The sequence below is a fragment of the Rhinichthys klamathensis genome, unplaced genomic scaffold, assembly GCF_029890125.1.
Source record: "Rhinichthys klamathensis goyatoka isolate OS25496 unplaced genomic scaffold, OSU_Roscu_1.1 h1tg000487l_1, whole genome shotgun sequence".
NCBI lineage: Eukaryota > Metazoa > Chordata > Actinopteri > Cypriniformes > Leuciscidae > Rhinichthys > Rhinichthys klamathensis.
The window spans coordinates 2,582,743-2,604,512 of record NW_026606974.1 but is presented as its reverse complement, the minus strand read 5'-3'; the positions used below and the strand labels follow the sequence as shown (position 1 = coordinate 2,604,512).

Here is a 21,770-nt window from a genome sequence, read left to right as displayed (position 1 = left end):
TCACACGGCTACTGCAGCAGTGTACACCGCCATCAACAAGCCGGTCTCTTTTCCCGCTTGCATGTGCACAAACACCGTTTTCACGGCGACCCAGAGATATCTCAAAAAGAGCATAAAAACCTCTTGTGTAGAAAATGTGCCCACAACACTGTGTTCACTCATACACAAAGCACTGCATGTGCACAAACACCGTTTTCACGGTGACCCAGAGATATCTCAAAAAGAGCATAAAAGCCTCTTGTGTAGAAAATGTGCCCACAACACTGTGTTCACTCATACACAAAAGCACTGCAGCTCCCGTGTCTCACACAGAGTCCACTCTCATAAAGCGGTTCCAACCCGCTCAAGTTTCAGAGTGCATAAGCGCGCACACGGGCTCTCTGCTTACTCGGTGACACGGCCCATAAACTCCTCTCCGAGTGTAAGTCCCGCTGTTATAAACACTATGAGCGCGCTCACGCAGCCCGCTATGTGCAGCGACGGGAACCATGTAGCCATTCACCCTCTAGCGTTACGCTTCAAAGCGTGGGAAGCTATTCCGGGAATTTCCCAGTGGGTGCTAAACACAATATAGTTAGGCTATCGCTTACAGTTTCACCGCCGCCCTCCACGTTTTCGAGCGCGGCTAGAAACTATTGTGAACCCAGAAGCAGTGACGCTGCTCCGTTCAGAGATAGCAAAGCTATTGTGCAAAAGGGCTATAGAGAGAGTTCCTCTGTCTATGAGCGAGTCGGGGTTTTACGGCCGTTATTTTCTGGTTCCCAAGAAAGACGGCGGCCTCAGACCAATCTTAGACCTCAGATTTCTGAACAAAGTTCTCATGAAGAGACCGTTCAAAATGCTCACTATCAGAAAACTCCTCGCGCATGTGCGCCAGGGGGACTAGTTCATTTCACTAGATCTGAAAGATGCTTACTTTCAGATTCAGATAAATCTCCCTCACAGGCCATTCTTACGTTTCGCCTTCGAAGGCCAGGTTTATCAATACACCGTCCTTCCGTTCGGCCTATCCCTAGCACCCCGTACGTTCACGAAGTGCATGGATGCGGCGCTCTCCCCCCTGCGGAGTCAGGGGCTGTGAATACTGAACTATTTGGACGACTGGGTGATTTTGGCACAATCACAGAGAGAGCTACTGTCTCATCGTACAGTTCTCCTCGACCATCTGAAAGCTTTGGGCCTCTCTGTCAACTGGACAAAGAGCGCACTACAACCCAGTCAGACTATCTCCTTCTTGGGTATAGAGGCACGACATCACGATGACGGCTCGTCTGTCAACACAGCGCGCGCGCCGTGTTCAGCGTCTCGCCGCATCTTTTCAGATGAACAGACTCACACCTCTGAAAACTTGTCAGAAGGCGTTGGGTTACATGGCCTCAGCCTCCGCGGTGCTCCAGGTGGGGTTACTGCGCATGCGCCCGCTTCAGCTCTGGTTGAAGAGCCGTGTGTCTCACCGTGCGTGGACCACGGGCCGCCAGCTGATAAAAGTAACGCAGACCTGTATCACAGCTCTGCAGCCATGGACTGTGGCAGAATGGTTTCAGCGGGGCGTTTCCATGGGGACCTTATCTCGCCGAAAAGTCATCTCGACAGACGCATCCAACTCGGGTTGGAGTGCGGTCTGCGAGGGCTCACCGGCCTTCGGCCCCTGGTCAGCTCAGGAGAGCCTCTTCCACATAAACTGTTTGGAGATGCTGGCGGTCGAGAACGCGCTCACGCGTTTTCTTCCGCGCATTCACGGTCACCACGTGCTGATCCGTTCGGACAATATAGCCGTGGTCTCCTATCTAAACCGTCAGGGCGGAGTCAGATCCAAGAATCTCTTCCGGCTGACAGAACGCATCTTAGTTTGGTCTCAGTGTCACCTGCTCTCGCTCAGAGCGACGCACGTGCCGGGCCATCTGAACGACGGTCCAGACAGTCTGTCCAGGAACCCCATTCCCCCCGGGGAATGGTCCATGCACACTCTTACAGTCCAAAAGCTGTGGCGAATATTCGGCAGAGCAGAGGTGGACCTCTTCGCCTCAGAAGAGAACACCCACTGCCCAATATTTTTCTCAAAGAGCGAGGACGCGCTAGCCCAGACCTGGCCCAGCCGCCCGCTTTATGCATTCCCTCCGGTTTCTCTGCTACCACAGGTGCTTCAGAGAATCAGGGAAACACGCCACTCGGTGCTCCTCATAGCCCCGTGTTGGGAGGGTCAGACTTGGTTTCCGGAGCTCACTCAGCTGTCACAGACAGCCCCGTGGCCCATTCCAGTCAGAGCAGATCTCCTCTCCCAAGCTCGCGGTACGATCTGGCATCCCCACCCAGAGCGCTGGGCGCTACAGGCGTGGGTGATCAACAACTACCTGTTGCTTTGCCAGAGGGAGTGTTAAACACGATCATGCAGGCTAGAGCAGCTTCTACTAGAAGGCTCTATGCGTCTAAATGGTCTGTGTTCTCTAAATGGTGCACCGACAGAAACTTGGACCCACGGTCATGCGAGGTTTCTTCCTTGCTAGTTTTTCTCCAAGAGATGTTGGACAAGGGCAGGTCCCCGTCCACTCTCAAGGTGTATGTGGCAGCCGTCGCAGCGTTCGTTGAACCCCGGCGCGGCCAGTCACTGGGCAAAGATTGCTTGGTCATCCGCTTCCTCAGGGGAGCTAGAAGGATGAACCCCCCACGCTCCCCTTCGGTGCCGATTTGGGACCTTTCCATAGTTCTCGAAGCTATGAAAGCTCCCCCATTCGAACCGCTAAACATCGTGGACCTCAAATACCTTTCGCTCAAAACAGTTTTTCTGCTCGCGCTCGCGTCAGTAAAACGTGTGGGAGACCTTCACGCGCTGTCCATTAGCGCTTCCTGTCTCAAATTTTGGGCCCAATGACTCCTTAGTCGTTCTCAAACCTAGACATGGTAATGTTCCAAAAGCGATTGGTACCCCGTTCAGGGCACAAGTTATTTCCCTATCGGCTCTGCCTGCATCCGATAGCGATTCTGACTCTAATCTCCTGTGTCCGGTCAGGGCCCTGAGATTATACATTACTCGCACTGCTCCGGTCAGACGATCCGAGCAGCTTTTTGTTTCGTTCGGTGGGCGCACCAAAGGGTCGGCCGCCTCGAAACAGACTCTATCCAAATGGATAGTTGATGCCATTGCAGCCGCATACGCATCAAAAGACCTGCCATGCCCTCTGGGCATCAGGGCTCATTCCACTAGAGGCATGGCCTCATCGTGGGCATGGTCCAGCGGAATTTCCATTCATGACATTTGTGTGGCAGCGGGATGGGCTTCCCCCTCCACCTTTGTCAGATTTTATAATCTGGAAGTTCCCGCCTTGCAGGCTAAACTACTAGCAGTCTAGTATGTTACAGCTCTTCTGGTTGAGCTGCACTATAGGGAGTTATTCACACAGACCGGTTTCGCTCTATCCCTCTCTATCATGTGCTTATGTACTACACAATCTCCGGCCCGCTCTGCTGGCCTTTGTCACATGTACATATATTTATTCCCACTCATAAGGGTTCCCTGGGGTCTCCCCTGGGACTCGTAGTGGATGCTTAGCACACACGGCGTTGACCAGGTGTTCCTGTAGCGTAAGCTAGCTTACGCAATACGAGAGAACCTCTCGTAAGAGAACGAATCGGTTACCTAACGTAACCTCGGTTCTCTCTAGATGAGGGAACGAGTATTGCGTTCCTGGCCGTGCTTGTGCTACTAGCGTTCTCGCTTCATTCTATGAAAACCAGAGTTTACAGCCTAGGACGCCAGTAATATACTCTCTGACCACGCCCGTTTCGGCGGGCTCTGACGTAATGAGAGCATGTCAGACTCTCATTGGCCGAGAGTTCATTCGCGTCTCCTCATAGGCTTAAGCAGTTCTCTGTGAGCGAACCAATGAGCTGCTAGCTAGCCCGCTCATGGTCTGCTGCAGCTGAACTGCGTTGACAATGGATACAAAATTATAGGATAATTTTTTTGGCTTCAATTTCTCAGAAAAGATTAATCTTTCCCGTAGCGTAAGCTAGCTTACGCAATACTCGTTCCCTCATCTAGAGAGAACCGAGGTTACGTTAGGTAACCGATTCGTTTTTCCTCAATCACTTTTGCTCAATTCTCAAATGAATTTTTTCTCAAAACAATAAGTTCAGATCTATAAACTGGCATGTTGTGCAGTATAGTAAGCAGTCAGTGTCAAAAACAAGGTAGTCCAAAAAACGAAATTTGTACATAACACTCATTCCAGGGTTGACTGCCATGGTGAAAAAACATCTATAAACATTTTGACCAGTACGGCTCACACAATGACAAAAAAATATATATTTTTAGTGGAATTGGCCAATTTACCGACACATTAATTAGGTTATGAAGTTTAAATGGTTTGGGTGAGTTACTACATTTTGCAGAGGTGCAATAGAGTTGTGATGGCCCATTAAACAGCACTTCAGTAGATTGCAGTATATTCAAATACAGACTTTCATTGTTATGTCCAGCACACACGAGTCCATAAGCTCCTGCAGGGACAAATGACTAAATGAATCGCTCAGATGTTTTTAGTTGTTTCTCCCAAGGCTGTTGGTTAACCTATGCACAGCCATTAATTCAGCCACTGGACTATTAGCCGCAAGGCAATAGTTGGATGATCAATACACATCAGCGCATATAAAAACAGCCATTTAAATGCATATATAGCGAGTGGAACTCCTGGTTGATACTGGGAATTTTATTTCTGTATGAATTACCAGCGACAGAATGTCTAGGTCTAGTTTAAGAGGATAATAAATGCCGTAGCCTATACCGAAGAGAATGCAATCTGGCAGGCTAATGTCATAGTTCTCTAATTCAGTTTGAGATCAGGGAGGAAGATGGTCATGTCAGTTCCATTACATTTCAGCTCTGAGATTGAAAGACGAAGATTAAAATCACAATCACACAAAAAAGATTAGCCTCAAACATGCCTGACAGTCCATTCACTGACCATCAGATGAATATTGCTAACTGGTTCAAAACCGCCAGTTCCACATGCTTTATCCAACTCCTGGAAGTAAACACACCGTTTTTAGCAATAAACTTAAGAGGGCAATTTAACTAGATATCCATGACCAGGGGCCTCATTTATAAACGTTGCGTACGCACAAAAGAAGGCGTACGCCGCTCTCTACGCAATAATTGGTATTTATAAAAAGCAAACTTGACGGTAAAATGTGCGGTCCTTCACGCAAGCTCTGACCCAGGCGTACGCACAAAAACGGGTGAAATGAGAAATGGCGACACCGTCGGCAGATGGAAGAAACACGTGAAAGTGTGTGAAACTGTAGACCGTTGAGTAAAATAAATGGCAATACTGCCTCTCATAAATAACACGAAGACGTCACAAAGCAAGTCTTACAATTAACAGCCTAATCGAACACCCGTTTGATCGATCGGCAGCAGAAATGCAAATGAACACATATTTGCAAAAAGAAAAGTGAAATATGTTCTGCAATAATATTGGCATGTTATACAATTCATCCTCATAAATAAGATGGTAAACAGAACGAAATAATGTACAAAACTGATATTCTCGCCAATGTGTCCGTCTGGCGGAGCAGATATAGATGCAATCAGATAGATAGATAGATAGATAGATAGATGTATTATTTGTCCACTGGGGAAAGTTGTTTTCATAGTAAACATGTCTTCATCAGCTACGGAATCATGGTATTCATGCATATGCCTTTAGTTTGTTTTATTTTTGATAAAATAACGTATGACGTAGACCTATGTCTCAATCATTCAGAAAGCTGCAAGAAATTACATTTGCGCTGAACTATTTCCCATTTCCAAGTAGATTATAACCGAGATCTGTAGCTTGTCATTTATTTTTTTATTTCGGCCACAGTCCGAGGTTGTGAGGCTACAGCATTTACGGCGTCTGCAACCTTTTGCCACTCAAGTGCCCTTTTGGCATTAGTAGTCTAATGCCCACTGTGCCCTCCAAACAACATTTTTCTCCTCTTTTCCACCTCGCCAACGATAACTTCTACTTCACATTGAGTGAAGTTACGTTTTTTTTTATTTCCTCTCTATGTTTGCCATGATCTCGCAATCGATGAATATTAACTTATGGGCGTTTCACGGACTATTTATGGGCAACTATGGGCGTGACATGAAGCCGCAAAAGCTGCGCTACATTTAGAATTGATTGTGATTTATTAAGGGAAAAATGCGTAGGATGTGCGTGCGCACGGTTTTATAAATCCGAATATTTCTGTGCGTACGCACGTCCTATGTTTCATCCGTACGCCACTTCTGACGCAAATCCTACGCAAAGTTTTATAAATGAGGCCCCAGAACTGTACAATCTGCTTTGTTTTGTGTGAAATAACTTGTACTTATTATTTTTGAACTGACAGAATTTCTGATATACACATTTCTGTTATTTTTTACAGTTTTTCTATCCAATTAGTTACAGACATTGCTGTGCCATTATTCAAACACTAATTAAGTTACCTACACACAACACCTATGTTTTGTGTGTGTGTGTCAATATTTTATATAATTAATTTAAGATTTAATTTCAGACTCCAATTTTATATGTCGGTCTGGTTTCTTCCTAAGGGTGGAGTTCTTGATCAGAATTACCTATATAAAACCAAAACAGTACACCCACTTTCAATTCTACTGTTTTACGTTTCAGGACATACAAAAAAAATGAATAACAACACATGACATATAGTCATTTTTATTTAACAAAAACTAGGCCAAAATGGAGAAGCCATGACAAAATAAGTACACTTTTACTGATTCCATTTGAATTAAGAGGGCAAGTAGAAGTCAGACAATGCTAATCAAATGCCTTTGATTAATTGATCATCAGCAAGTGTGATCACCTCCACTGTAAAATAGGGATGGCTCGATACCACAATTTTGGCTTCGGTACGATACCAGAATCTAATACCTCGGTATCGATACTAAATCGATACCACAGGTTAAAAAAAAACAGTCTCAAAATTTAAGTGACACTTAAAAAACACTTGAAATTCTCCACTACCAAATGTGCAAAGAAAATGTATCAAATTGTAAAAAAAAATAAAAAAAATCAGTCAGGGAACATACACTCACCGGCCACTTTATTAGGTACCCCATGCTAGTAACGGGTTGGACCCCCTTTTGCCTTCAGAACTGCCTCAATTCTTCGTGGCATAGATTCAACAAGGTGCTGGAAGCATTCCTCAGGGAGTTTGGTCCATATTGACATGATGGCATCACACAGTTGCCGCAGATTTGTCGGCTGCACATCCATGATGCGAATCTCCCGTTCCACCACATCCCAAAGATGCTCTATTGGGTTGAGATCTGGTGACTGTGGAGGCCATTTTAGTACAGTGAACTCATTGTCATGTTCAAGAAACCAATTTGAAATGATTAGAGCTTTGTGACATGGTGGAAGTAGCCATCAGAGGATGGGTACATGGTGGCCATAAAGGGATGGACATGGTCAGAAACAATGCTCAGGTAGGCCGTGGCATTTAAACGATGCCCAATTGGCACTAAGGGGCCTAAAGTGTGCCAGGAAAACATCCCCAACACCATTACACCACCACCACCAGCCTGCACAGTGGTAACAAGGCATGATGGTTCCATGTTCTCATTCTGTTTACGCCAAATTCTGACTCTAACATCTGAATGTCTCAACAGAAATCGAGACTCATCAGACCAGGCAACATTTTTCCAGTCTTCAACTGTTCAATTTTGGTGAGCTCTTGCAAATTGTAGCCTCTTTTTCCTATTTGTAGTGGAGATGAGTGGTACCCGGTGGAGTCTTCTGCTGTTGTAGCCCATCCGCCTCAAGGTTGTGCGTGTTGTGGCTTCACAAATGCTTTGCTGCATACCTCGGTTGTAACGAGTGGTTATTTCAGTCACTGTTGCCCTTCTATCAGCTCGAACCAGTCTGGCCATTCTCCTCTGACCTCTGGCATCAACAAGGCATTTCCGCCCACAGAACTGCCGCTCACTGGATGTTTTTTCTTTTTCGGACCATTCTCTGTAAACCCTAGAGATGGTTGTGCGTGAAAATCCCAGTAGATTAGCAGTTTCTGAAATACTCAGACCAGCCCTTCTGGCACCAACAATCATGCCACGTTCAAAGTCACTCAAATCAACTTTCTTCCCCATACTGATGCTCGGTTTGAACTGCAGGAGATTGTCTTGACCATGTCTACATGCCTAAATGCACTGAGATGCCGCCATGTGATTGGCTGCTTAGAAATTAAGTGTTAACGAGCAGTTGGACAGGTGTACCTAATAAAGTGTCCGGTGAGTGTACAGTAGGTTAAATTTTGATTTAAAAAAAAAAAAAAAAAAAAAACTGAAATTATACAATTAAAATAGGTTAATATCTATAATAATAGATTCACATATAATAGTAATAATAGAATAATGAAATGACATGTAAACCATTAGCTGTCATGCATCAACAGAGATTTATCAACATTTATTGCATTTATTCATCTTGGTTTGGTGGTTACTGTTTGGGTTCATATTAGTTTAATGCATTGCATAAAGTAATGTTAACATGCTAAAAACATGTATTAGTAAATTTAATTTTCTAGGTCATTTTAATTACTGATTGATATAGATTAATAAATGCTATATTACTGTTAGGTCAGGTTACCTAATGAATGTTGACAAATGTAGCTTATAATGTAGCTCTCGGCTTATTGCTCTAGGGGTCACCACAGCGGTACTAATATGCCATTCATTTTACTATCACTAATACTAAAATTATTATTATTCACATTTTTATTCTTTATTCATTCAAATTCAATTAATATATGTTTGTTTGAAAGTGCAAAAATGATGAGACTAAACTTAATTGTTTCTAGCGTGTCATGCAAGAAGATTTGAGCCTTCGTGTTTACCGTATCATATATGATAAGCTCTTATGTATGTGCGCTGTTCAATGTTCAATAAAAGTCTAAATTAAATCAGTTTAATGATGGACTAACCTGTCGATCTCTGAACTCTTGTGCTATAGGCAGATTTGATGTGTTGCCTCCCCGTTTGCAGAGTGGTGAATTGAGATCTGTTTTTTTACTTTTCTCATTACTTTTGTTGGCAAAGTAATGTCTTATTTCACTCATACTGCTCTCTCTATTTATTAATTTCGGGCGTGTAGAAATGGAGAAATTCGAATGAGCTTCGTTTGATCCATGATCGTGTTCCTCTGTTGTCACCGTTTGCCGGTTTCGCGTGACCCGCGTCAGTTTAGCCCTGCCGCCTAGCGGTAAACTTCGAAACAGCAGCGCATCAAATACCGAATTGAACAAAATTATGATATTGTACCGTTTGAAATATAATATATACCGGTATTTTTGCAGTACCGGTATACCGCGCATCCCTACTGTAAAAGCAGAAGTTTTGGCAGTTTGCTGGTCTAGAGCAAGTGTTAACACAATGCCAAGGAGGAAAGACAATCATCAGCAATGATCTAAGAAAAGCCATTGTTGCTAATACTATCCATCGATCTGGAAAGGGTTAAAATGCCATTTTCAAACAATTTGAAGTCCATCATTCTACAGTGAGAAAGATTATTCACAAGTGGAAAACATTCACGGCAGTTGCAAAACTTTCCAGGATTGGACGTCCCAGCAAATTCACCCCAAGGTTAGACTGTGCACTGTTCAAAGAAGTCGCAAAACACCCAAGAAATACATCTCAGACTCTACAGGCCTCAGTTAACATGTTAAATGTTAAAGTTCATGACAGTATAATGAAAAATACTGAACAAGTGTGTCTTGTTTGGAAGGGTTACCAGGAGAAAGCCTCTTTTCACTAAAAAGAACATGGCAGCACGGCTTAGGTTTGCAAAGTTGCATCTGAACAAACCACAAGACTTCTGGAACAATGTCCTTTGGACAGTCGAGACCAAAGTGTAGATGTTTGGCCAGAATGTACAGTGCCACGTTTGGCGAAAACCAAGCTGTCAAGTGGTGGAGCATGATGATTTGGGATTGTTTTTCAGCCACAGGACCTGGGCACTGCAGTCATTGAGTCAACCATAAAGTATTCTAGAGTCAAATGTGAGGCCATCTGTCCAACAGCTAAAGCTTGGACAAAATTGGGTCAAACAACAAAACAATGATCCCATGCACACCAAAAAATCTACAACAGATCAGCTGAAAAAGAAAAGAATCAAGGTGTTGCAATGGCCCAGTCAAAGTCCAGACCTCAACCCAATTGAAATGCTGTGGCGGGACCTTAAGAGAGCCGTGCATAAACAAATACCCGCAAACCTCAATGAACTGAAGCAGCGTTGTAAAGAAGAGCGGGACAAAATTCCTCCACAACGATGTGAGAGACTGATAAAGCCATACAGAAAATGATTACTTCAAGTTATTGCTTCTAAAGGTGGTTCTACAAGCTATTGAATCATTGGGTGCAGTTAGATTTTTTTTTACACATGGATTCTCCATTTTGGCTTTATTTTTGTTAAATAAATAATAACACATTGTGAGTAATATGACTCGTGTTAAAAGACCTGCCAAGGACCAGATGATTTTTATTATGTCCTGAAAAGTAAAACCACAGAGTTCTAAGAGGGTGTACTTTCTTTTTCACATGACTGTATATACTGTTTAAAAGTTTGGGGGTCAGTACTTTTTTTCTGAAAGAAACTAAAACTTTTATTCAGCAAGGATACATTAAATTGATCAAAAGTGAAAGTAAAGACATTTATAATAGATTAATATTTCAAACAAATGCTTTTCTTTTGAACTTTCTATTCATCAAAGACTTGTATCACAGAAATGTATCATGGTTTCTACAAAAATATGAATCAGCACAACTGCATAATGATAATGCAATATTGATAATAATAAAAGTTTATAAATTACATTTGAAAATAGATTAATACAGAAAACTGTAATTATTTATTTTAAACTAATAATATTTCACAGTATTACAGTTTTACTATATTTTGATCAAATAAATGCAGACTTGGTGAACACAAAAGACTTGTGTATCTAAAGGATTATTAGGAACACCATACTAATACTGTGTTTGACCCCCTTTTGCCTTCAGAACTGCCTTAATTATACGTGGCATTGATTCAACAAGGTGCTGAAAGCATTCTTTAGAAATGTTGGCCCATATTGATAGAATAGCATCTTGCAGTTGATGGAGATTTGTGGGATGCACATCCAGGGCACGAAGCTCCCGTTCCACCACATCCCAAAGATGCTCTATTGGGTTGAGATCTGGTGACTGTGGGGGCCATTTTAGTACAGTGAACTCATTGTCATGCTCAAGAAACCAATTTGAAATGATTCGAGCTTTGTGACATGGTGCATTATCCTGCTGGAAGTAGCCATCAGAGGATGGGTACATGGTGGCCATAAAGGGATGGACATGGTCAGAAACAATGCTCAGGTAGGCCGTGGCATTTAAACGATGCCCAATTGGCACTAAGGGGCCTAAAGTGTGCCAAGAAAACATTACCCACACCATTACACCACCACCACCAGCCTGCACAGTGGTAACAAGGCATGATGGATCCATGTTCTCATTCTGTTTACGCCAAATTCTGACTCTACCATCCGAATGTCTCAACAGAAATCGAGACTCATCAGACCAGGCAACATTTTTCCAGTCTTCAACTGTCCAATTTTGGTGAGCTCTTGCAAATTGTAGCCTCTTTTTCCTATTTGTAGTGGAGATGAGTGGTACCCGGTGGGGTCTTCTGGTGTTGTAGCCCATCCGCCTCAAGGTTGTGCGTGTTGTGGCTTCACAAATGCTTTGCTGCATACCTCGGTTGTAACGAGTGGTTATTTCAGTCAAAGTTGTTCTTCTATCAGCTTGAATCAGTCGGCCCATTCTCCTCTGACCTCTAGCATCAACAAGGCATTTTCGCCCACAGGACTGCCGCATACTGGATGTTTTTCCCTTTTCACATCATTCTTTGTAAACCCTAGACATGGTTGTGCGTGAAAATCCCAGCAACTGAGCAGATTGTGAAATACTCAGACCGGCCCGTCTGGCACCAACAACCATGCCACGCTCAAAATTGCTTAATTCACCTTTCTTTCCCATTCTGACATTCAGTTTGGAGTTCAGGAGATTGTCTTGACCAGGACCACACCCCTAAATGCATTGAAGCAACTGCCATGTGATTGGTTGATTAGATAATTGCATTAATGAGAAATTGAAAAGGTGTTCCTAATAATCCTTTAGGTGAGTGTATAGTATGCATGGTAATACTTATAGGTTTTTACATCTACATATAAACACACTTCTGACATTTGTGCATCAAACAACTACTGTGGCTAAAACCATGAAAATAAAAGCATCTTTTTGCACCTTCAATTCTGTGTTACTTTAAATGACATCATTCATCCTCAGGAAGGATCCTTAAAGGAATGATGGGTACTGAAAAGGCAACGGTACAGAACTCTGATAGGAGGAGTGAGATCTTACAGTCAGGAAATTCAAAAGCACCTAAACTCACGTCCCACTGCAGCCTCACATCCACGTCCTTCCTCACTGGTTTTAAGTCTACCAGCAGCAGCAGCAGAAATGAGTCAACAATTTAGCCTGGCAAACACCCAGGGACACACAGTGCCAGGGCTGGACTGACCTTGGGCATGCCAGCAAAGTTGCCAGCACTTGGACTCTGTGACAGACTGACGTTAAGTGAGGTGTGCCAAACTACACACTCCTGCTCGCTGACATTTGGGCAAATTAATGGAAGGACGGACTGTAACGTTACTGTCAAATGTGTTTTTCAAAGGGTAGACACTGAGATTTTTCCCCTGGGAAGCACAACTACCAAATGATGAGAGGAAATACAAAATGATGCTGTGATGGCCAAAGCAGACGGAGATATAAAAGCATGATGTACCCAATGTGCCAAAAAAGACAATAGAGGGAGGGGAGGGGAGGGGAGAGGAGAGGAGAGGAGAGGAGAGGAGAGGAGAGGAGAGGAGAGGAGAGGAGAGGAGAGGAGAGGAGAGGAGCTATACAACTATATGTGTAGGATGAACAAAGGATGAACGAAGGATGGAGAGGAGAGGAGAGGAACTATACAACTATATGTCTAGGATGAACAAAGGATGAACGAAGGATGGACGAAAGATAGACAGACAGACACATAGAAAGATAGACAGACATAGAAAAGTACATAGATAAACTTACCATTGCTGAACCTCTTTCTCTGTAACTGTAGGGGGAAATAGGAGAGAACACAATTAACAAATTATTGAATTAAAGGCTAAAGTAAAATACAACAGATTTGTCAGGCAAACATGATCAATATAGTGACTGCTTCGTGTGATTCAGCCGGTTTCCTTCTAGAATGCGCAATATTAATACTTTTTACAGTCTCATTTGATAGTTTTTTATTTGCTACTTAAAGGGGAACCACCTTTGCAAGCATGACATGTGCAGGGGTGGAAAATCAGTGTCTCTTGGACACGGTGACAACACTACTAACAAACGAGGGTACTTTTTGGAGTGGATTGTGTACTAGTTACTTTATGTACCTTTGCTGACATTTTTCATGTTCAAACAAGAACATTACACACTAAAGAACATTGAGGGGGAAATCATAATAGGACCCCTTTAACTGACCAACTATCAGAAGCAAGGGAGGCAAGAAGCAAAGGGGGCAGTGCCTCCTCAAAACAAAACTGGGCAAAAAAAATCCACAGAACAAAAATAAAACAATGCAAATATTATGGAACATGACATTAAAAAATGTCATTTTAGTTTTTCTAAAGTGACATACTAAAAAGTATCTTGTGGTCCTAGAGTTGTACTCTTAACAATGCAGCTGGACAGCCGGTAAGTCCATTTTATGTTCTCGGTTTCGTTTTCTGTAAAGTGTGTGGCTGTAGTAACCACATGACACAGAAGATTGAGAGCAGTACACAGTCTTTTAAAGTAACAACAGGTTGTTTTTTGCTCTCGGGCTCCCCCTACAGTTGGGAAACAGTATTGTCCTCTACTACTGTCGTAAACTGTCATCCTACATGCACGTGCATTTGTTGACAACCATGATAGCCCTGAACACTGTAGGAGTCACATGCAGGTGTTCCCGCGTGTGTGAAATGTCTTCATCCCAGGTACAGTGGCATATATTTCAGCATGTCATATGAATATAATTTCATGTGTTTTATTTTTTTTTATAACGACAAATGATCGCGTTTACAAGCCAGCGTCATTATAGTAGCCTAGTCTATTGGTTACCGTTTTACTGAATCTATATGATACTTCAATGCAATGTTTGAGTGGTTGATAATAACCATATATCGTCAATATTATAATATCAAGCTACCATAAATGAATCTGCAAATTTTACAAATCGATTTGCATTATAGCTTGAGGCAAGACAAATAAACAAATATCACAGACATGTTAGGTATCCTAAAATATGATTTTATTAATAATCTCCCTCCTTTCTTTGTACATGTTGAGTAGGCTAACTTACACTTTTTAGGTCAAACATTTGCTATTTGCATTTCATCGATTGCAAAGTTCAAATCAGAACGAGAATACTAGCGATAGCTAACCATCAAAAACTAGAATATCGTTTACTAGCTACCAGATTGATAATTCGCCACTACTCTAGCGAATTAGAGAGGTTAGAGAGAGGCATTCTTTTATCGATGGGGGGTTCGATGCTCCCTGCACACGCAAGGTCTCTCGCTCGCTTTCTCTCTCTGCCGTCCGCGCGCGTTGGAGCACAGTCTCTGTCTCGCGTGCGCGCTCGCTCTAGATTCCGGGAGATTTGAACTAATTTGCGGTATAACTTGTCGATCACGAGTGGCTCAACAGGTAGAGATCTATAGATAAACTCATCTTTCAGGCATTTGACCGACCGGGTTGACAATTTAGCGTGAGAAACCGGGGGTGTGGCGTGTGAGCGTGTGAAACCAATTAAATGCGGGTGTCTCACGGCCAATGCGTGAGAGTTGGCAGCTCTGCAATGTTGATCCTCGTTCTGCCTTTAACGCGATCACTTTCTCTTTTTCTCTTTTTGCTTTGCTCCGATAAAACCTTTGCTTTCTTGTTTTTCTGTGCTGCTTCGGCCATGACTATAACATTTGGCTCGCAAGTCCGATTTTAAGGAAGTGGGGGTGGTGGTGGAAGTGACGTATATGCCGTAAAGCAGTCGAATTTTGTAGTTCTCTTTGTTCGCCGGTTACTACCCGAAACCCGAAGTTTAAAAGTACGATTAAAAACGCTACAGACCCCGTCAGGCTATGGCAGACGTGTCATTCAACCTATTGTACGTCGATGTACCATCACAAGAGACTTGGAAATATATTATGAAGGCTGAAAAGTTACCTGTTGTTACTTTAATAAATCCAACAGAAACACAACTCAGGACAGGAGATAAAGCAAATATGACAAAAAAAAAACTGAACAAAGGAAACTGAGGACTTAAATACAAGGGAGAGCTAATGAACTGAACAGAAACAAGTGAATAATTAATTAGGAGCTATGGAAACTACAGGGAACACAGGCAAATTAGAAAAGGGAAAACAGAACACAAATGACAGTAAACCATAACTATACAGAACAGAACCGTTACACAAATCCTAAACAACAAATCCTCAGACAACACATCACATTACTCTCATCTTTACATTCTGAGAGGCAGCTTTCACAGCAGGACCCCAAAGGGCTTTTCACACCGCTTTTAACCCCGGGTAAAGGAACGTGTCACACTTGTAATTTAGAAGCGGGGTTAGCACCGCTTTTTACCCGGGATTATGAAACCCTGCTCCAGAGCTTATGTCAGTTTATGAATACCCAGGATTAATTGTTAAACCCGGGTAAATTATGAGCAGTGTGAAACGTGAAGCAAGATAACCCAGGATTCAGTTTACCCGGGGTTTAGATTGACCAGCCTATTTCAAGTGTTAAAAGCCCTCAAGAGTCCTTCTCTAACAAACCTGAAGAGCATGGCTATGCATCCATTTCTATGTGGAAAAACTACTAGATATTTATATGGGTAAAGATGGACTACTGCAGTTATGCAATTTTTTATCTAAATGGAACGATAAATACTGTATGTATATACAGTAGCCTATCTTATTTGATACATACTAATGCAATCAATTAATAAAAATTTGTATCAAATTAATTATATGCTATACTTAATAATTCATCAAATCAATCATTATAATAAAAATAAGAAATAATAAGAATGTTCAATATTTATTGAGAAAAGCCCTCAAATGAAGATAAAAGTGGTGCTTTGAGATTGAATCGCTCTAATGGCAGAGAAAATGTATTATTAAAGAATAGGTTATTTATTTTCCTCTAAACCACTAGATGGCACAAAAACTTGCCATAGCACTTTCCAAAACATAAATTTTTCAAGATGCACATGGAAATTTGGCTGATCCTTGATGCGATCGGGGACAGCCGTGCAAAGTTGATTTCTGCACTAATTTGATCTAACATTTGATGTTTTTTTGCAAATGTTAAGTAGCAAATGAGAATCACTACAATTTTTGAATACATTATGAGACAAAGGTCTTCTTAATGATTTTCAGTTTTGTTCAAGGTAATTATAGCAACATTTTATTGTAAAAGTATGGTACTTTGGGTAAAAGGCGCCCCTGCTGTTGGGGCAAAGGCACAATAATTAAAATGATAATAAACAGATGGCCGACTTTTCCAGTTGTTGACATGACATGGTTAGATTCAGATGGGAAATATTATATATTAAATTAGGTGTCCACCTTTGAGATAATCATCATATTTATAATGAGAGAGACCATCATATTTAAAAATATGATATTAATCATATCATATAATAGAATATAATGTATTGTTACTAATGTACATCTATATTAAATTATTATGGGATCTCCTTCAATTCTTTTAGTTTAATCTTTACTTTTTAAATTTATTTTTTTTTAAATTTATTTTTATATTAACATGTTTTAATAACAGTGTATTTATTGTGCAAAAATTAATTATTTTATTTATCAAAATAAACAGAAAATAGTACAAACTTTGCTAAACTGATTGTTTTGAACAGGTATTAAAAGGTGGGGTATGTGATTTTCTTTTTTGACCATTTTTTCAAAATCACTTGAAATCCTTTTCCTAACCCACTTACAGCCACTGAGTTAGAAGCACTGAAATGAAAATGAAGCAATTTAATCATCTGTGGAACGGGCAGGACTCGAAAAACTCCAGCCAATCATTTCCAAGACCACCTAGAATCATTGGACAGTGAGTGCGTCAATCAAACGGTTGTACCATACCCCCCATTGCTCCATAAATGTACATGCAATACAAATACTGTATATATTTTTTTCTGCAATCATGCACTATGGATTGCCCCATTGTACCCTATGTATGGGTCAGGGTGCAATCAAATTAATAACATTTAATCTACTAAGTAATAAATATTACATTAACAGCCCCATATTACATTATTTATCGATTCAATCGCAATACTGTAGTTTCTATTAAATTAAACAAATTAAAAAGTATTCTTGCAAATCCTCCTGTTCTCCCTGGGCATCCCACCTCTATAGAACAGGCATGTATATTTGACTGATTGGGTACAGACGTGGGCAACCTCATAAACAGAGCAGGTATTTGTCAAAAATACACGTTCCTTCATGTAACAGATGTCATTCTGGGAAAAGCATTATAAGGAGTAGGCTATATGAAACTGTACCCACACAACCCTAGAGCTGGGATAGCACAGTTGTTGCTGGGAAACAGCAGTAACCCAGAAGCTTGAAAACAATGACCGAAAAACGTAACCAACACAATGATACAACACATAGCCAGAAACAGGATCTCAAATCCAGCACAACATAGGTTAGTTTAGATCTGCCAAATGCATGCAAAAAAATTATACATTTACTTCTTCTGTCATGTTTGACTACTTGCCATTTAATTGGTCAGGGAATTCATTGTGTATTGATAATCATTAACAGCGAAATATGGCTGTTTATGCAGTGAGGCCGGGGCTAATCTGAAGTCTATCACAGAGGCAGGAAAAGCATTTGAAGATTCGAGCAATGTCTGATACCTTCATTCTATCTCTCTAAAACCTCCTTTTGGAATGTTTGTGAGAAAAAGATGAAGAGACAGTGAGAAAGAGATTAAGAGAGACAAAGTACAAGAGACGTGCACACTTTGTGTCTGGAAAAACAGTTCGAACTCTCTTGGTTATCCAAATAGCACACTGAGATACCGTGAACAGAGCTTGCTGCATGTAATACTGTCTCCCACAATGCAATGTGCTCAACTTTCCTTTCCAATGTGACAGATGAGCCAAAAGTAATATCACCTGCAATTTGACAGCTCTTTCTTGATTCCTATTTCTAAGAAATACACGTCACTGATTCACTTCCAGCTGAAAACTTCATAGGCAGTATAGAGTATCCACCTATTTTCGAATGCTGAAGTAAGCTACTTTATGTATTAGCCCCTATAGGTAAACAACTAGAAGGACCAACACATTATAAAACTAGAAACTAGAGCAACAAACCAGTGTGAGCAAAGTGTGTGGCAGTCTTTAACAGTCTGCCTGGAAACAAAGCTGTGTTCAAGAGTGATTCACACTCTTGAATTCACATGAGCAACTAAAGGCTGGATTTTTTTTAATGTTTCTGGATGTTTTTGGATAACCTGAAATAATGGCTTATGAGAACTAAAAACTGGAGAGACATGCTCCAAACAGACGTAAACCAAGAGTGTGAGATAGTTGTTGACGTTTGTGCTTATTCATTTTAGCGGGATCAAAAATCTGAACACAAACTTAACAGACATCTCAAACTAATTTCATATGCGTTTTAATGCAGATTGTTGTTAGTCGCTTTACATGTTAGTCAGAAGGCCTCTTCCTACTTAAGTGGGCGATCCTTTACCAATTGAAGAAACTATAGAGCCAATACCTTATGCCGTCACTCAATAGTCAGGTCTTGCTGGCCGACGTGTTTTTGTATAAAGGTTATGTTACTTACACTATTTTCACAATTACATAATGATTAATCATGAGTTTTCACTGCAAAACAACAACAAGCAAATTGGAATTGTTGAGAAAAGCCACAGCCAACTGTGATTTTGGGCAGCAATGATTAGAAATAAGCTCTCCGAAATCCTGCTGGGACTGCTGCAGTCAACAAATGATGCATCTAATGCTGCCCTTAGAAAAATCGACCAGATGGAGGCATTTTAGTAGGATGTTATGCAAACATTGGACTCGAACCTGCCTTGATGTCTTCTTACTAGTATTCTGCCTGAGAAGTCAACATTTTTCAGGTTTCAGACACAGCCAATGTGTGCAGACCGTCCTGTGTCACTATTAAACATTAACATTTCCATGTCTAAAAAGTTACACATTTTTAAATGGTTTGCTGAGAGGAAATTGTGAACTCATGTTGGATTCTTGTTTTATACCGAAACCACTCCAACAACCGTCCTTCCATTTTATGAATGACTTTTTCTGTTTCTGCAGCCAAACTCTCTTTTCAAGATCTTTTCAGATATTGTGATGTGCCTCCTTGCAAAATCACAGGAAATCATTGTTGAGGCAGATAGTTCTGATGGGGGTACACAAATCATTTGTATTTCGAGCTTTGGAAAAAGATTTCGAAAAGCGTGACGGAGAAGGAAATGACTGGCACACAGCACAATAACTGTGAGCAATTAAAGGAACAGATTACCCAAACAATGAAAATACTTTGCAACCCAGTGTGATTTACTGATTTACTTCAGTGGAATACAAAAGGTGACCACTCAATATAATAAAAGCGAATGAGGAAGGACAGAATGAGGAAGGAGGGCTGCCCAGTTCCAAAATTATTATAAAACAATTTTTTAACTCTTAAAAGAAAGTATTCTTTTGAATTCAGTTTTTTTAAAAGAAGAGTTTAATGTAGTTAATCTTGTGACTTCAGGACACCTATGGTATGTTCGCTCACACTTGAAGTTTGACACACACAAAAAAGGGATCAAAGATAAGGTCACAACCTAATTGGACAGCTTTTATGATGTGTATTTTACGACTGAACTGAACATCCAAAACATTGCTGTGTATGTGTGTACATATAAGGTGGTATTTTTCTAAACTGCACATTCCTCTGTTACACATACAAATGAAGATCTACTGCAAGGAAACACGGTTCTCACGCCTGAACCGAATTGTAATGGGCAACGTTGCTGATGAAAAGATCCTTGAGCATTCTGTCTTTTTTAGGGCTGCATCACATCCTGTTTTTGTCATTTAGATGTCTTTGGTCCATGCTGTGTTCATTTTTCAGTCAAACTGCACCAGAGAACATTTGAAAATGGACTGAGAACTCCTGAAAATATGGGTCTCGGTCTGCCTGTTTGGTGCACACCAGGATTCAGATAAAAGCGTTAACACATACTTAAATGCAATCGAACCAGAGTTCGTTTTAATCAAACCAAACCTGCTAAGTATGAACACACCCCATAGAATATAGGAAATAAACAATTTATTTACACTATACTTTTAGGATAGATTTCAGGTCATTTTGTGTTTTTATTTTGTTTTGTTTTTTAAGCCTGAGAACTCCAGTCCTTTTTCATTGTTACTGCACAGAAAAGAGTGACCCGTGTATGATTCAAAATGTATTGAGTTCAACAGAAGAAGGAATATGAGGTCATATGAGGGCATGATAATGAGTAAATGATGATAGAATGTTCATTTGTTTCATTCTGGTAAATTAGTCCTTTAAAAGAGTTCACACACTCATTTTTCATTTGAACTATAGCCACTAAAACTCTGAAGGGAACCTAAAATGTCAATTGTATGCAAATCTCCTAACTGAAAGGGCAAAACTTTAATGGGGCTATTGCGCTACTGCTCTAAGCGCTTAAGGATCTCTCCAAAGAAAGCGCTACTGGAGCCTAATACTTCAGTGAGATGTGAGCTGGCAATGAACTGGCTGTGATATAGGCCTTAGTTTAAATTTGCTTCATTAAATCATTCAGGTCTCTAATGCCCAAGATCTTTGAAGCTACAATTCTCCATAGAGCTGCTACAATAGCTTACATTCGATCAATACCAAGAGATATGTCTTCCATGAAATAATCTAATGATTGCTATGAAAATGCCATCAACCAATGTTACATAACCCGACAGAAGAGATATGCCTCATATTTGTAGTTAAATTCCATGGAAAATCTGTTTTGCAACACTTAATAGGCGAGCCAGTGAGCTGATTGATCAAGTTCTTCCTGGCAGAACGAAAATTCTTCTGCCTACATTAAAATCTAGTCTGTATTCATGCACACTTCCCTTTGCTCTTCGCCACGCAAAAAAGAAAAAAACTCAATCATGTAGCCCACTCATGAGAAATAAACACTTGCAGCAGCAAGCCTCCACAGCTGTAAAACAAGTTAAGCTGTCCTTTAATTGCTATAAACATATGCAAAATACAGACGTGAAACGGCTGAAACTGTAGATTTAATCAGTCGGTTACATCTGGGATGGCAATGAAGAGTGAGAGAGACCGAGGCCAGCTGTTAAATTTGTGTTAAAAAAAAGGGGGGGAAAAGACAGTGTATGGAACTGATGATTTCAGCTTCTTAAACATGTTTTACGTACAATATTTGCTTATTATTCAGCACAGATTTACATGGATAAATCATGGTGAATCAATATCAACCAGCTTAGTGGTTTCTTAGTTAAAATGACATTCAGACTAAACTGCAACTACACTAAAGATTAAAAAAAAAAAAAAAAAAAGAGAGAAATTAATACTTTTATTCATCAAGGATGCATTCAATTGATCAAAAG

At 40.9% G+C, this 21,770-nt stretch overlaps 1 protein-coding gene across 4 annotated transcripts in view; it reads right to left on the bottom strand.

The window, feature by feature from the left end:
* ncs1b (neuronal calcium sensor 1b) overlaps positions 1-21,770 on the bottom strand; it is a 54,654-nt gene that overhangs the window by 19,684 nt on the left and 13,200 nt on the right. For all 4 annotated transcript variants that reach the window (XM_056237474.1, XM_056237472.1, XM_056237475.1 and 1 more), the window contains one exon: positions 13,157-13,181. In XM_056237474.1, the coding sequence (XP_056093449.1) occupies positions 13,157-13,181 (25 nt within the window). The remainder of the gene's footprint in view (positions 1-13,156; positions 13,182-21,770) is intronic.